Source organism: Toxorhynchites rutilus, chromosome 2, assembly GCF_029784135.1.
Source record: "Toxorhynchites rutilus septentrionalis strain SRP chromosome 2, ASM2978413v1, whole genome shotgun sequence".
Classification (NCBI taxonomy): domain Eukaryota; kingdom Metazoa; phylum Arthropoda; class Insecta; order Diptera; family Culicidae; genus Toxorhynchites; species Toxorhynchites rutilus.
Genome location: NC_073745.1, coordinates 84,637,008 through 84,654,376, shown reverse-complemented (window position 1 = coordinate 84,654,376; position 17,369 = coordinate 84,637,008). Strand labels below are relative to the sequence as shown.

General features: G+C 41.4%; 1 protein-coding gene across 2 annotated transcripts in view; it reads right to left on the bottom strand.

Annotated features, from left to right (window-relative positions):
• The window catches only part of LOC129768258 (CCR4-NOT transcription complex subunit 7), a 29,025-nt gene extending 12,073 nt beyond the window's left edge, over positions 1–16,952 (bottom strand). Inside the window, exons 1-3 of one of the 2 annotated variants that reach the window (XM_055769769.1) lie at positions 16,623–16,952; positions 15,864–16,253; positions 2,391–3,200 (exon numbers count right to left, since the gene is read on the bottom strand). In XM_055769769.1, coding sequence (XP_055625744.1) covers positions 2,391–3,197 — 807 coding nt within the window. In that variant the 5' untranslated portion in view covers positions 3,198–3,200; positions 15,864–16,253; positions 16,623–16,952. The remainder of the gene's footprint in view (positions 1–2,390; positions 3,201–15,863; positions 16,254–16,622) is intronic. The other variant, XM_055769770.1, reaches the window with a different exon arrangement.
• Positions 16,953–17,369: the final 417 nt, after the last annotated feature.

Genomic DNA, 17,369 nt, shown 5'->3' with positions numbered 1-17,369 from the left:
TGAGAAGATACTAGAAGTTTTTGGGTGCTTTATCCAGATGTTGTTATGTCATTACTGTTGCCTGGGTCCCTTCACATTGCTCAATTCGGGTTAATGAGAGGGTTGACTCATTAGCAAAAGTAGGAGCGATTGAAGAGGGTAGTACACTATGAACATCACAAAAAGTATGTGATTTTCGCGGTTTTTTTTCAATGAGAAAACAAATTACTATGATCAATCTGATATCACAGTTTTGTTAGGTATATATTACTTAACAAACAAAAAATAAATTGGTGTCAATTGGACTGTACCTTGAATAGCCGCAACCGGTTTGTTGAACTCTTGCAGCCAAAACCTTGTAAACTGGTGGGAGTTCTACAAGTTTCTCTAGTGGACCGATTTCAACCATTGATTTTTTTTACGTAATCTTGGATAAATTTCCTGTCATCGTACGTAGGATTTTTTCAAAATATTTATTTTTAACGAAATTGCGACATTTTTTTTGTTAAAAAATTGCGTTTTTGCCTCAAAAATCGAGATAAAAACACTAACCAAAATTTTATTTCTCAAAATATCAAAAAAAGGCTACGTACGATGACAGGAAATTTTGTGGAGAATCTGGGAAAAACTATCTCATTGAAATCGAATGGACCGTTCCGGAGGTAGAACTTCCACCAGTTTGGATTCGTGGACATTGGATCCGCGCTTCTTACGCAAAGACTTAGGTCCACTAATTGGCTTATAACTTTGAAACAAAGCATCGGACAAACCTAGGACAAAAACTACAGTAAAGTAGACATTCCAGAAAACATTTTAAGCCAGAAATATTTTTTTTTAATTTATCCAAGTTTCCACTACCCCCTGAAGGCGATATTTATTAATGTCCAATCGCTTTCAATTAATTTTACTCTTTAGTCCGTAAAAATACCATCGTTAACTGGCAGCTCAAATGAAACGAGGTTAAATTGGGTCGGTGGTTTCACTCGATTATCCCTAAGGTTAACCTCAAGCCGCGGATCAAATGTTGGGATTTGAGTCGAAACATCCATCTCCCGACTTATGTCCAATCACTGTTCGTTAGACGCGCTACTCTTTCGTATCAATCTTGCCGACAACAATCTCTGCGTTTGTGGACAAGGTTATCACGACAACGAACACGTTGTTTGGTCGCACGAGGTGTATCTTGTCGCCAGGTCGAATTTGGACAACTCCCTTCGGGCCCGAGAAAGGCAGCCCAATGTACCGGTGAGAGATGTGTTGGCTCGGTTAGACCTTGATTACATGTCCAAAATATATGTTTTCTTTAAAGCTGTCGATCTTCGTGTGGGATTGTCCTTGTATCATTATAGCCTCATTTCCTTCCTTCGCGAGCAATCGGTTCCCTTCTTACTAACAATAGAATAATAAAAATGCAAATACATAGTAGATATAAGAATAGGTTTACGAATTTAGTGTGATCATCAACATGGTTACGATATCCATATAACCCATCCTTTTCCTGAAGAAAATATGTCTCCCTTCTAAACTCAAGTCGAACGCAACTAATCGGTTTCATACCTAATTAAATTATAAAAAAAAAGTCGGGGTATTCATCGCTAATGTGGGTAATACGAGATCGATAGCCTGGGCGAAACAAATATTCTATTTGAACTCTGTTCCGGTTCAATGTTAGCACAAAACTTCATCAGAACGACTGCGGCTATCCAAAATTGTCAGTGATCTCTTCAAATATTCGGTTCTTTCGCCAATAGTATACAGCAAATGAGGACTATTCCATGGCATATTGTCATATGTTTAGCAAATTTCTTCGAACAGCTTTTATTGTAATGAAAAGATACGAGAATCTGCGTTCTTCCTTCATTCAATTCAAAAGTATATATTTCCTTCCTTTAAGGTAACAAACAATTCACAATTCAATTCATTTTAACAATTCATAATCTAATCAAACAGTGTGAGCAACAACCGCTACATTAATGGAATAAACTCATTTGCTGTATTCTATACTCGCAGGTACGAAATATTAATGGTTAATTAGCTAGATCAAATCTCATCAATGATAGGAACTATAAGACAATTGATAATAATCGCATGGCATGGCCAATAAATAAACTCATCTACTCGCTCGAATCTCCCCTCACGTGTGTCTTCAACTTGGTATCTATATGGTTAAGCGACCGATTTAGCATGATTTCAAAGCTATCACTACAGCTACACTCAAAACTGACGAAGCCACTAGTATTATTAATATTACTGATATCGCCACTATCACCTCCATCACCACCTACACCACCACCAATGGCATCACCAACACTGATGCCACTATCTCCCATTAGACTACAGCATTCTACAGACTGGCTATCGTCAATGCCCTTACTACAATTGCTAGCTTTAAGAAAACCAAAACCATGTACCTCGCGCATCTTGAAGAACGCCATCCCGGTGAGCAGCGAATCTGAGCCGGCCTGATGCTGCGGTCCGACGCGACGTAACTCCAACTGGTCGGCCACCTCCTGCAGGCCTCCCTTCAGTGTCTTACAACTTTTCATCAAATACTTGACGTCGTAAATGGTCGGGAAGTAGATCCGTAGCAGCTCGAAGAAATCGATTTCCTCCGCCGGCAAGTTCTGATCCGTCAAAAGCTTCAGCAAATATCCAAAATCGTACCCCGAATGGAAGCTGAGCCAGTTAATGTTATCCATCAGCACAATTCCGGACGTCATCAGTAACTCGGCGAAATCCAACGGATCGATGCCGTCCTCCTCGTGCTTCTTGAACTGGATGCCTGAATTTTGCAGCAGATCGATCGAATCCTGCGCATACATATCCTCGTTCAGATTAAACTTGAAGTTGAACTGCCACGTCGAGAAGCCGGGCGGTGTGCGCCCCTCGTCATCCATAAATGTCAGCCCAAGCTGAATGATCCGGAGCAGATCCACGTTGCAGCGCAAAAACTGATACTGGTAGTCGGCAGACGAGCGGAATTCTCCCACCGGACGCGCCACCACGCCCGGAAACTCGGTATCCATCGCCACGAAGTGGTACTTCTGTACAATGTGTCGGATTGTGCGGAATTCTTCCTCCAGATTGTGTCGCCAAACGTCCCGTATGCCGCAGTCTTCGTTCGTCGGGAGATTCATGTTATTTCCATTGCCACCCCCTCCTCCTCCTCCACCGACCGTATGATTTCCACCGCCGCCACCGCTAACCGCAGATGGCATTGCCTGGAAAACGGAAATGAGGTTGTAATTAGTTGTTAGTTGTAATATACCGCAAGGAGTGCATTTTTTTTTCTTTCAAACTGGAAAAATTTCCGTTATCCGTTCCTGCTAATTAGAACTTCCTTCCTTCCTTTTATATACGGCGTGAAAAAATTGAAATTTTTAAAATGACAATAAATAAAAACTAAAAAAAAATATTCCAAATATGTTTCACCGTAAGATTTTAGTAGGCGTTGTTAGTTGAATTGGAATTCGCGATAACATATTGGGTTTCGCGTTCCGTTATTGTTGAACGAGAATATTATGGTAAATGATGTTGCTTTGTCCGATTTTGGGTGTTTTCAGGCAACTAGTAAATGCTTTTTCTTCATGAAAATCACATGTAATCAAGACAAGTCTCTAGTTGCTAATAATACCATAAGGCGTTCAAATTGCCCATTTGTTTTATGTTTTTCAACGATTTTCTTCAAACCAAACATTTTAGAAATCACAATTTTTTAATGAAAAAAAAAAGAATTTCCAAGTAGATGTTGCATTTATCATTGCTTGAGTTTACTGTCGTCATATTGATCCATTCATAATTTGGGTTTTCTTCAGAGTATTGTCTTTACATGGGCATTTTAAAGGTAAACAGCACTCAACACAGAGAAACTTTATTTCTGCTTTGCGCGAAGGACAACAAAACAAACAAACTACAGCGCGCCGAGCGTTTGCCATAGTAATCACGTGGAGAAACCAACAACAGCGAATCAGACAAACCCGGGGCTCTGGCAACCCTATCCCATCCAATGCAAATTGAGCATAGGCAGCATAGCACAGTAGAGGTGTGCAAATCAGCTCATCATGATGAACAGCTCTGATCATATCAGCTCATCTAAATGAGCTGTTCTTTATGAACAGCTCTTCAGCTCAGTTGTCAGTGCCGACTTTCAATTTGGGTCCCAAACTCGATAGCCACGAAGCCAGTTTGAAAATGTTAAAATTCAAATGAAATTTTTCACACCATATTATTAATTACTTGAAACACGTATTCCAGACTATTATTTACAACAGACTCGGCGAGTACAACATTTCCGACATTTTTACTGAGGCTTTACATTACAATAGAAAGTTTTCTTCAAAAAAAAAATCTTATGAGATTTTTGCACCGCCTGCAAACAAAGTGTTTTTCATTGAAATAGAATACTCATTTGATACACAGAAGTTAATTTTCATTAATAATTTGAATTTTAAAAACGTGTTCATTCTGCCTGAGAGCCAATTATTATTTTTGGCGCCCCCTAAACTGGTAAGCAAAGCTCAATGCCGTCAACGCGAATATAACAGTTGAAAAGACGAGGGACAAATGAAACTAAACTGATGTCTTAACACGAAGAGCGAGAGACGGTCAGTTCATTTGAATCTTACAGCTCACACACTCTCTTCAATTCTACAGCTCTTTTCTCTCCTTCATCATCATCAAAGTGAGCTGAAGAGCTGTTTGATTTTTTTTGCGAGCTGTTCCGCGTCAACTCACTTCAAAGAGTCGATTCTTCGGAACAGCTCATGAGCGGATGGCACATCTCTATAGCACAGGGCTCGCGCTTAGCGGGGTCACGTATTGTTTAATGTTTGGAGTCATATATGTTAATATTTGATTACGTTAGATAGTTTCCTTTGGCAAGCGATGTTTGGTTACTCATCCGGAAGCATTCTTGACGATTTACAATTAAAATCACAGCTGAGCACTTCATTTTTAATTTTAGGTTATGATTTCTATGCTCATGATTTTCTATGCTGGCAATTAAAAGACGGCCATCGTAGCAATCCCTTGGAGACGTTAGAGGCGAATGAACTGAAAAGTTTAAACCCTCTTAAAGCCAAAAAGAAGAAGCAGAATCCCTTGGACAAACCATGATCAGAATTGAGGTCATCGAGATGCATCAGTTACACGATTTAGATCGTGACCGGAATATATCGCTGCAGTAAACAACTGCTACAGAAACAACCACTTAGAAAAAGTGTAGTAGGCTAGAAGTATTGTGGCACGGAAAAAAATACCATGTGTATAAATGCCTCACATTTCTATTATAAATTTATTCTCTCGTTTTCGTTTTTCGCATTTTTTTCTGATTTATTCTGATATTTATGACAAAGTCCTCATTCAGCGAGGATAAGGAATCGAGGCGACCCAAGCCGCCAAGATGACGCGATCCGAATCCACCGCCGACCCGCGGCGGTGTTTCGCATGCAAACCTGGGTTCTACCGATTGGCCGGTTAGTTTGAAACATAGGATACGATCCTTTAGCAATGTTTGCCCGGTTAATTTTTGTTTTGAAATACAGTACCGCGCCACAATATTTCTAGCCTACTACAATTTTTCTGAGTGGTTGTTTCTGTTTCAGTCGTTTTCTCCAGCGCTTTATTCCGGGAATCGCTTTCTCTGTTTGTTCAATTTCAGTTACTGAACACACAAACACTGAGAGAGAGAGCGAAATTTTTCCTCTCGCGAGCGTCAAACTTCTACGCTCCGTATATTAATAACCTGTCCATATTCCCCCACTACATGTCCATTATCCCGCATCGATAAAAATGTTCTACTTTTCAGCTTGGTTTGATTTCAAGGAAAAAAAACATGGAAAAACACATTTTTATAAAACATTTGGCCAATCATTTCATAAACCAGTAGATTGACTGTACGAGACTGCTCTTAAATTTTGGAAAACATGAGTTTCCAAAGATACAATTGAAGTTCTTCTTAACGTGTCCGTCTTACCCCAGCTTCCCCTAACTGTTTCCAGACACCACAGAAGCTCAACTTTCCAAAATATATATTTTTTTATCAAGGCTCATATGGCGTTAGCCTGACGGGGCCGGGAGTTCAATATTGTGACAGTTTTTCTTATTATCTATGTTAGTAATATGTAACCGATTACTCGCGGTCGGCTCGAGGTTAGTATTACAAGTGTTCTCGTAATTGGGATGATGCTGTCTTCAATGCACTGTACGTGTGCCCGACACGGGATACTTCCTATTGGGATTCAGCTGACCATTAATGAGCAACGCTTCCTAGTCTGTACCCCAAATCTAGCGTGGTGCGGAAGCTCAACTTTAATGGCATCGTTTTTCAGCGTAATTTTATCGATAGTTTTCGAAAAAAGGTTTTCCCAGTTAATCGACACCCTGCACTCATCAACGCCGCCTAAAATACGCTCTCCTAAATCGTATGCTGTCGTTTATCACTGTTGATTAGTTTCGCTCCCGTGATTGGCCCAAGTGATTGGCCTCATATACATCATGCAGGGGCTTAAGGATCGATTCCCGTTCTGGCGGGGGGATTTTTCGTCAAAGAAGTGTCTTCCGACTCGCACTATGGTCACGCGTACTCTAGAGTTTGTCAATCAGAGAATAGATTTAAGGTGAAGGTGGAAGGAAACCACAATGGCGCTCATTCCTTTCACCTCCCTCTCTCCCTGACCCCTCGTCCGATATTCAATTACTCTGCGAAACAGTATGTAGAAAATGATTGCTTTCGCACACTTCCCCTCGAGTAATAACAACTAAACTCTAATCGATTACTCACAAGATATTAAATTTTCATCTGCCGTCGCAATGTATAATGAAAAACGTCGGAAAACTCGAGCTAGTGCTCTGAAAGGTAAATTTTCATTTTTCAATTTTTCGCAATGGTTTTGTTTGTGTTGGTGGTGCTAGCATAGTTATTTTTTCAACACTGATGCCAGACAACATCGTCGAAACAGCCATAAAAACCACTCAATAAAATGTTATTCCAGAGTCATAGTGTTTCATGTCATGAAAATCAATAAAATAAAATTGTGCTGATATCAATACAATTATTGTTTTTACGTTTAATGGGTCTATACTGTAAGTTTCAGCAAGCCGCACATTGGTTAAGAAAATTATATTGCAGACCTCGGAACACTGCCACGGCTGTCTCTGCTGTCAAAAATAGTAAACGGAAAAGTATCACATTCAATTAGAATGCCTCGGCCAACGAAGATAGCTCTCCAATATGTGAATGTGATATATGTGAAAAAAATACGACCAACGAAGGAAAATATTAAGGAATTATCAACATTGAGTTACTGTGCGGATGAACTTGTTAATACCAAAAGAGTCCCAATTCGCATGCGTTATAAATTTGCCCATGTTACGCTCGCGTATGATCAGAATTTTAATTCATATGCAAAAGGTGTATTTGCATATATATTTATATTCATAATTGTTCATCGGAACACATCGTTCATACATTTTACTTCGGTATTGAATTATATTTTTTGTTCAAATGTATTCTAAGACTCGTGTCAGTGAAGCGCCACACAGTCTGATAAGAGAATTGACATATTTACGTTCCAAAAGTAAAACAAACGCTCTTCTCTCACAAACTCTATTACCCCATGAATACACGTGGTTTTACCTATACTACTACAATGGTTTCGTTCCACCTTCACCTTAAGGCTTGTAATTTGGCATCCAATCTCAACTAAGTGCTAATAAGAATGACGCAAGTAAAATACGCTGAAACGGTGAAGTTCTTCTAGGAACGTTAGTCCCATTGAAGTAAGAAAGAAAGAAGGTTCGTGGTCCAACATAAGGCAAGCTTCATTTGAATCCGCGTGTTACCATGGATCTACGCCCTTATTCTTGTTAACGACCATATCTGTTGTCGTTCGAATGTTCTGATTCGAACACCATCAGAAAAGGTATCATTGGGCCCTATTATGTAAATCGAATCGAGAAGTCGATACAATCACTATCGCTATCACACTTAGCAAAATTTCATATTTGTAAATATAGATAATTTCTTACCGCGCTTGAACTTCATGTGTTGCAAATTGCATATATTTAAGCGTTTCCGAAACGTTTCCCGCATACGGTCGTATCAGGGACGCAAACTAAAACAAAATAATTATATGAAGATATGCAACAAGTAAACCAAATAACTCGAAAAAGTATGACAATTGCACCGTAAGTTTTCAGATAAGACGTGACAACTGGCTTCTTACTCTTAAGCCGTGTTTATGCGGTGCGAGTAAGCACTAGAGGCGTGCAAATCAGCTCATCATGATGAACAGCTCTTCAGCTCAGTTGTCAGTGTCGACTTTCAATTTGGGTCCCAAACTCGATAGTGTAATCTCTATCAAATTAGAAGACACGAAGCCAGTTTTAAAATGTCAACAATTGAATGAAATTTTTCACATCATGTTATCAAATTACTTGAAACAAGTATTCCGCATTCTTATTTAACCATTTGTCTATACATTTCCGACATTTTTACTGAGACTTTTCATTATAATATGAAGTTGTTTTCAAAAACAATTTTCTTTTGAGATTTTTCCACCGCCTACAAACAAAGTGTTTTCATTTAAATAGAATACTAATTTGATACACAGAAGGTAATTTTCATTCATAATTTTAATTTTAAAAACGTGTTCATTCTGCCTGAAAATCAATTATTATCTTTGGCGCCCCCTAAACTAGTAAACAAAGCTCAACGTCGTCAACGCGAATATAACAGTTCAAAAGACTGAAACTGAACTGATGTCATAACACGAAGAGCGAGAGGGGCTCAGTTCATTTGAGTGTTACAGCTCACACACTCTCAGCAATTCTACAGCTCTTTTCTCTCCTAAATCATTATCAAAGTGAGCTGTTTGTTTTTTTTGCGAGCTGTTCCGTGTCAACTCACTTCAAAGAGTCGATTCTTCGGAACAGCTCATGAGCGGATGGTACATCTCTAGTAAGCATACGAGTCGGTCTAGTCAGCTACTGCAGTGCAGCTACTCAAAAAAAAAACTCAAAAAAATTTCATTCAAAATTCACTCACCACTTTCAAAAACAGAATTGTTCTAAGAAACAGAATACATATTCGATTCGGAAAAGTCCATTTTCATTATTTTAATTTTTGACGCGTATTTTTTCCATCTGTAAATTTACTATAATTTTCATTTCACAAATTAATATACGAAGCTGTTGTCAAGGCGAAATAAATAAAATTAAAAAAAAAATCTTCACATACTTCAGGAATTAATTTAGCTATGGTTGCTTCTAGATTCTAAAAAATATCGACAATGATCTTAACGATATTCCAGAAGAAAGGCACATCAATGTCATTTCTAATAGGTATAGCATCCCTCATGGGTGTATCTTGGCGTTGTATTTTTGGAGCAATTAAATCCAACAGTGTTTCCACTTGATCAGGGGTTATTCTCAACACTGCTTTGTACTCTCGGGGATCATCATCGTAGAGTTCCTTCAAAATTGTATTTAACGTATAAATGGGCCTTTGAGCCGGGATTAGTCTTTGTCAGTTACTAGGTTGCGAGTAAACGCCAAACGAACCGAAGAATAACGAACGTACCCATACCACGAAATTTGACATTTGTTTTGTATGTATGGAGTTAAATCGTAATACGGTAATGATAATGGTAATATGTACGATTAATATTCAAGCATAAACTTCCTATTTTCAATTATCTTAGATGGTTTTTTTTATTCTTTATTTGAGAGGTTTTCAGCCTCCTGGGCTGGTTCGCCTCTTTATTGACGGCATTGCCGCAAGATTTCGTTGGGAACAGATTGCACATAAAATTATCACATAAAAATTGGACGTAAAAATTAAACACATATAAATCCTTTTGCGAGACATGACTTAACAAAGAACTTGCTGTTTGCTTGTTGGATCAGATGACATGGATGTCCTCGGACCATGGCTCCAGGCCAGTGGAGAGGAAGCCGTGCCGTTGAAGATGCCGACGTGCTCTTATTCCCCTTCATCGTGGAGGGGAAGGAACAAGGATCTTCTTGACTGATCCATTGTTCAGACGCTAGATCTTAAAAAATAGTTCGGCATCTTTTAGGTAGCAGACAAGCGCTGCTACTCTTGCTGGATCGTCCTTCAAGATGTCTCTTACACTCCCGCTGATTCCCTGCAGGTTTTTGGCAGAGACAGAGGTCGCAGAGTAGATGGAAGGGTCCTCTATTGAATCCGTGTGAGACCGAGCAGTGACCGGTCCTCAATCTGGACAGGATTCGTTGTTCTCTCATTCCTTTAACATCGTCAAACCTGACAATTGTGTCCTTGACTTTTCTGAGGAACTGCCCCCTCTCTGCAAACCACCTTTCGGTCCAAAAGGTGCGGAAAGAGTTGGTGATCCACAACTTCACAATCTTAGATGGTATTCGTCAATAGAATCGTCAAATTCGAATCCATTGTCATCGCTACAGTCTAAACCGCACTCTGAAACAGTATATTTTGCGTGTGAATACACTGCTGGTTTTGCACCGTTCCGTTCGGTCAGAGTGGACCAAGTTTATTTTTTAATATAGTCAGATTGTGCAGATTTTACACTAACGGGTTCAAGCACATTTCAACAAGATACCTATTAGCTTCAAGAAAAAGTTCTGTTGGTTTGAATCCTGCGCTTGAAAATTGTTTAAATACAATATACAAATTATTGATCCTCAATAAGATCCTCTGTCTCCACATGATATGTAGCAATTTCGTCATGGCAAATGATACATGGTCCGCTCTGAACTGCATACTATAAGGTCGATCAATCATAACAATTTCAATCAATTATCCCTGCTGTATGCGTGATTTTCCAAATCTGATAAATGTGGTATGTAGCTTACATAATGCTTACCCAAATGTAATCAATAACTCGAAAATTTTGATTTTGCGACTTCGTCCCCTCTGACTTAACACCGATCAATTGATCGAGAACAGCTATGACAGATCAAACACGATAACGACACCGATATTTATAGTGCGTGACAGCTAGAAGGCTCTCCTTTTTTTTTTTGCAAGAAAGTTGTGAGTCAGTTACGAATGACCAATACGAAAATGGGAGAATGCTTTGTTCATATGTGTTGGCTCTGTCCTTTCACTTAAATGAACCATTCTCTACACCCACCCTTAAACAAAGTTTTGTCTATTTCGGCTAGTAAGCTCTCAATGGTGCGTAATGGGATCCTGGTGACAAGCAACCCAGAACAGGGTTGAATGGAGACATCTTGAATTAACACGGGCCACACCGTCTCTAGACTGCCAGGTACCCGATGAGAAGAGAGGTAAACGAAGCAGCATCGTGTCTGTCCGTCCGCCGGCCTCCCTCACCGGAAGCGTAGACCAATCAGACCGCATCAGTAACCGATTTGCGATCCTGACGGATGCAAAAGAAGAACTTACATCAAATCGAACCACGGCAGCGATGGGAAACAACAACGCGGATCCCAGCGGAGTACTATCTGGAATCCAACCCCCGGCAAAGGAGAAACTGAAGCTACCCCCTCTGGTGGTTGCATCGGTCCCTCTGGATAAGCTCAAGCGTACAATGCTAGCGATCGGCGTAAAAGCCATTTATCAAATCACTAGGATGGGAATTAAGATCCTCACGGCAAGCCGAGACGAATACAGCAAATGTAAAACCTACCTAACCAAGGCTGGTATTCCATTCTACACGCATGACGTACCAGCAGACAAACCGTTTAAAGTGGTAGTCAGGGGACTTCCGGCTATGGAACCCGAGGAAATTATAGCCGAGTTGCACGACATGTACAAGCTACAGCTTCTGGCGGTATTCCCTATTAACCGTCGGAACAAAGAGCTGACATATCGTGATTGCCTGTACTTGGTACACTTCGCCAAGGGCAGTGCATCACTACGTGCCCTGCAAGCCATCCGCATGATTAGCGACGTGAAGGTTCAATGGGAGGCATACAGAGGACCGAATCGGAGCGTGACACAGTGCATGCGCTGTCTCAACTTTGGCCACGGCACACGGAACTGCCATTTGAAACCAAGATGCAACGTTTGTGCTGCTGTTCATCTCACCGACCAATGCCCGATGAAGGAACCTGAAGCCTTCAAATGTGCAAATTGCAGTGGGGCCCATATGTCCACGAACAGGAATTGTGCCAAGCGCGAGGAATATCGTCGCATCCGCTACGATGCCTCTACGAAGAATCAGCAGCCAATCCAGCGCAAGAAGAAGAAGCAAGAAAACATCAATTTGGATGCCTTCCCGGAACTGCCACCTCCGCGTCCGAGACCGGTACCCAATCTCGCGCCCCTTCCACTTCCGAATCATCAGCAGACGCGAAATCCATCAATAGTTGACCGCTCTTCCGGGTTTAGAGTTCAGCCCTCCGTTGACACAAATCAATGGCCGTCCGAAGCAAATTTTCAAAAGACATGCACAGATCCATCGAATCAGACGATTGTTCACCTGGCAAGCATCGTGGCCGAACTCCAAAAAATGATGGTGCAGATGATGCATCTCTTTACGCAGCTCAAAATTCACCACCAGAATCCTTAATTGGAACGCCTGCTCTATAGCAGCCAAAAAGTTAGAACTCATCGAATTTCTGCAAAATATCCAAATCGACGTAGCGTTCTTAACCGAAACGCACCTCAAGCCTTCCGTTAACTTCACTCTGCCTCATCACGCCATTTACAGACTCGATCGAGCTGGAGCTTCCAAAGGTGGCGTTGCAATAGCCGTTCGCAAAGGACTGGAATTCAAAATTCTGCCCGACTTCCGCTTATCCATCATCGAGGCCGTTGGCATTGAGCTTAATACTCCTGAGGGACTGATAACCATGATTGCCGTGTACTGTCCGATTCAGTGCAAGGTCTCTGACGGTACCTCAGTGCAATTTAAAAACGACATCCAGAGGCTGACTCGACGCAGTGGTAAATTCGTCATCTCCGGGGACATCAACGCCCGCCACTCCACGTGGGGGAACATTCGTGGCAACCGAAACGGAGCAGTGCTCGCTGAGGACCTCCAGGCGGGACACTATGTGGTTCTTCACCCAGATACGCCAACCTACTACTCTCCAACCGGGGCCGGCTCCACTCTCGACATCACTCTTACTAACATTAGCGATGGCTGCTCTCGGCCCTCTACAATCACCAACCTATCCAGCGACCACCTCCCGGTGGTATTTGAACTGAATCAAGCAATCAACCACCGACAGCAGTACCGCAGGCGGAACTATCATCAAGCCAACTGGTCCCGGTTTCAGCGGTTCGTGGAGGACCGTGTCAACGAGATCCCCTGCCTGGCAGCGGTAGAAGACATCGATAGGGTGTTGCAAGCACTCTCCCACGACATCAGCAAGGCGGAGGATCGCTTCATCCCGACGACGACTGTAAATTGTAAGTTTTTACCCCTGGATACAGCATCCAAACACATTATTTCGTTGAGGAATTGCGTCAGACGCCAGTTCCAAAGGACAGGAAATCCTTCTAGGAAAATTCTTTTTAAAAAACTCAACAAAATAATCGCAACTAGAGTAGAAAAATTATAAAACATGCAATTCAGCAAGGAACTTAGAAATATACCTAATTATTCTAGGCCCTTCTGGCGACTCGCTAAAGTCCTTAAGAAAAAACCCAAGCCTGTGCCTCCCCTCAGAACTGATAGTCATTCATTCCTAACATCTGGTGAAAAGGCTAACGTTTTAGCTGTTCGTTTCAAAGCTGCTCACGAATTGGGTCAAAATATCGCTAGTCCGATGGAAGCGTCAGTCGAACAAAGTGTTACTCAACTTGCATCTGTGCCAATCGAACTAGCCGAGGAACAACGAGTTACGGAATACGAAATTGCTCAAGCTATCAAGAACACCCGCAACATGAATGCTCCTGGCTTTGATGGGCATTTCAACATTGCGCTCAAGAACCTTGGGCCCAAATCGCACGTTCTCCTAGCGAATGTCTTCAACCGCTGTCTGGAACTAGGTTATTTCCCAGCAGCTTGGAAAATGTCTAAAGTGGTACCTATCCTCAAACCGGGGAAGGACCCCACGAGCCCGTCAAGTTATCGCCCGATCAGCCTCCTCTCGTCGGCAAGTAAATTGTTCGAAAGAATCATATATACCAGGCTCCTCAAGCACACTGAGGAGAACAATATTCTCCTTGACGTGCAATTTGGCTTCCGTCGAGGGCACTCCACTGTACATCAGCTCCAGAGGGTAGTGAATCAGGTGAGACGTTCCAAAGATCTCTCGAAGACCACAGTCATGGCCATGATGGATATAGAAAAAGCTTTTGATAACGTCTGGCATGGCGGACTGATCCACAAACTGAGACGCTTCAACTACCCAGTTTACCTGGTGAAAGTCATCCAAAACTACCTCCAGGAAAGGAAGTCAAAAGTCTTTGTCACTGGTGCCCTCTCCGAACCATACCAAGTCATTGCTGGAGTGCCGCAGGGCAGCATATGGGGTCCGCTGCTGTATAGCTTGTATACCTCGGACATCCCGGCTCTACCAGATGGAGGAACACTCTCGCTATTTGCCGATGATTCTGCAATTAGTTACAAAGGACGAGTTATCCGGGCTCTCGTGGCGAAACTGCAAGCTGGACTCGATTCTTACGTCGAATACCTGTCGACGTGGAAGATTCGGGTAAACGCAGCAAAAACGCAAACCATTGTGTTTCCACATCGAAACTCGAACCGACTGAAGCCCACCTCAAAGGTAAAGGTGCAGGGATGTGAAATCGAGTGGACGTCTGCCGTTCGGTATCTTGGACTAATCCTCGATATGAAACTGCTCTTTAGGTCTCACATAGACGACCGGGTCACTAAAGCTATAAATATACTCAAAAGCCTTTACCCGATCATCGCCCGGCGGGCCAAAACATCAACTATAAACAAACTCGCCGTTTTCAAACAGATAATTTCGCCGATGCTTGAGTACGTCTCTCCTGTTTGGAAGAGTTGTGCTAAATCACACATGAAAAAGCTCCAGATCATTCAAAACCGGTTCTTAATGCTAATCCTAAACCTCCCGTGGCACACTAGAACTACCGAGGTACACGGCTAGCGGGATTTGACCCAATCGAATCTAGAATAAATAATTTTGAACGAAGGCACATAGAAAGATGTCAACAATCAGAATGGCAAACGATTGCAGAACTCCACCCCTAGAATAATAAATTTTTGTATAGTAGTTTAAGCTTGTAGGTTAGGTTAGAATATCAAATTAAAACTCAAACATACATCCGTAGATGTCAAGCAGTTATAAAATCCCAATGAGTAAAATCAAATCCAATTCCACATAGAATAAATAATTCAACAAAAGCATGAAAAGCAAAATACTGCGGAATCACTTAAATTGCAAAAACCTATTGTAAAACAAAAATTGGAAAATAAAAATGAATTTAATGAAATGAAATATCGTATAACATTTATCAGAACTAGGCTATTCAAAACGCCACTACAATAACAATCGCTATCGTTTAAATCGGGAATGCACAGAACATGACGCAAAGGACTAATTCTCATGGCACGAAAGTAAGCTGAACTTGTTATCGGAATAACAGACAAAACATTGTGGGAGTTTAAACCGAAAGACACATTGCATAGTTTACTTGTCTCGAATTTTTCGTTTCGCTTTGTTAGCAAATTATTTTCAAACGCAACAGAATCTGAGCGGTTAAAAAGATTGAAAAGAGCAAAACAAGAAAAGATAACAGAGTTCATGTTTATAGCATTATCCACCGAGAGGAATGTGTGTAAACAAAATCCCAAAACGAAACAATACACAATGCATAAAGCACCGTCGCGCCATTAATTCTATCAGTTAGTAATGTTCATTGCATGCCTTAGTAGATATATCTAGTACACAATTCCTACAAGATCGTTACGAATTACCTGTGCCTCACTTTGGGGCTTCTGTCTCTGCTGCTGCTGTTGTTGTTGTTCCTTCTGTTTCTGACGTTCCTGCTGACCTTCTTCCACCCCTTCCGGTTCTAGCTTATCACTTAACGTTGGACTATTAGATGCTTTCTTGTTTTCATCCGTCTGCAGTTTGCGTTCTTCTTCTTCTCCAGCGTCCGGCTGTTGGTCTACTTCGGCGGCCGCCGTGTCGTCTGCCACAATTGCCTCAGAGCCACGAAAGGGTCTGCAACAAGATTGGCAGTCCAGTCGTTCCGCTCCGGTCCAAACCACCTCTAATTGTTGCTTTCGGGCTTCCCGAGGCCGGAAGAAAACAGGACCGAACGCGGTGGTCTGCTTTGCGTCCCGATTTGTGTTTTTCTAACTCTGTACTCGCGCACACGGTAGTACCAATCACCAGTATCAAATTCCAAACACAGAACAGCACAACACATATCGAAAAGAGGAAGAAACAAGAAAGACAAAAATGAAAGTGTCCGAAATGATTTCCATAGTCGCCATAGTCGTTAATCATTTGTAGGAAAGGTACATGTATTTTGGATAGCAGTATGGGGGACAAATTGTCGATAGTTTCATTAGGGTTGTTCATCAAGTTAATTGTTGTCAATTATCAAACATTGCTGCAAGCAAATGGTGTCCATGTCATTGGAATAAACCTTGGCAGATCAAGTACTTCCGGATCGACTGTCCGTCTATGATAATACTAGAATTCATGAGCAACTCTATTCAACTTACCCAATTGCGGTAGCGGACGGGGGGGTTTTGGTAAAATCTCGACACAGGCGCCAGTTGTGCTTCCTTTTGTTACCTTGGGTTGAAAAAAAGAAATCGAAGAAGTGCGGGATGAAGCTCGTCGTTCGCGCGGCCACTTGTATCTTCCGGAAGTGTGTTACTTCTCCCGACTATAAAAAGATAATTTCCAGGAGCTGCTAAACCGTATCTATTTTATTTTCCGCAAGATTTTCTTTTCTTTTTTTCTCTCCTGCTTTGGCTGCAGCCACCACTGCGAGAAAAATGATTCGCGTTCGGTCCCGTCTCGTTATGTCTCACTGTTCTTTGGGAGTGTGTGTGAAGTCGAGATTCAATGAAAGAGAAATGCTGGTTGAAAGTGATAGCAATATTGTCAGAAATGTTTCGCTTCTATGCAATGAGAACATATGAGGTGGAGCAGTAGGCGAAGTTATATGTAGGTGTAGTGTATTGGCAAGCAAAATATCGTGTCGTAATTATTTGCATTCAATATGGAATGTATATGGAAGAAACAAAACAATGTTGAAAATACTCACGGTTGCATGATAATTTGTGCCAAAATTCTCATAGAATCATTCAACTGGTTGTTTTTTAACAGATGACAATTATATCGTGGCTTCTTTCGATCATTCATGTGGTAAAAAGGTCCAGAGAGCACACGTATGTTTAGTTCTCGAAAGCAGTAACATTTTCGGTGAAATTTTGATTAATTGGCGATTATTATCTCACAAC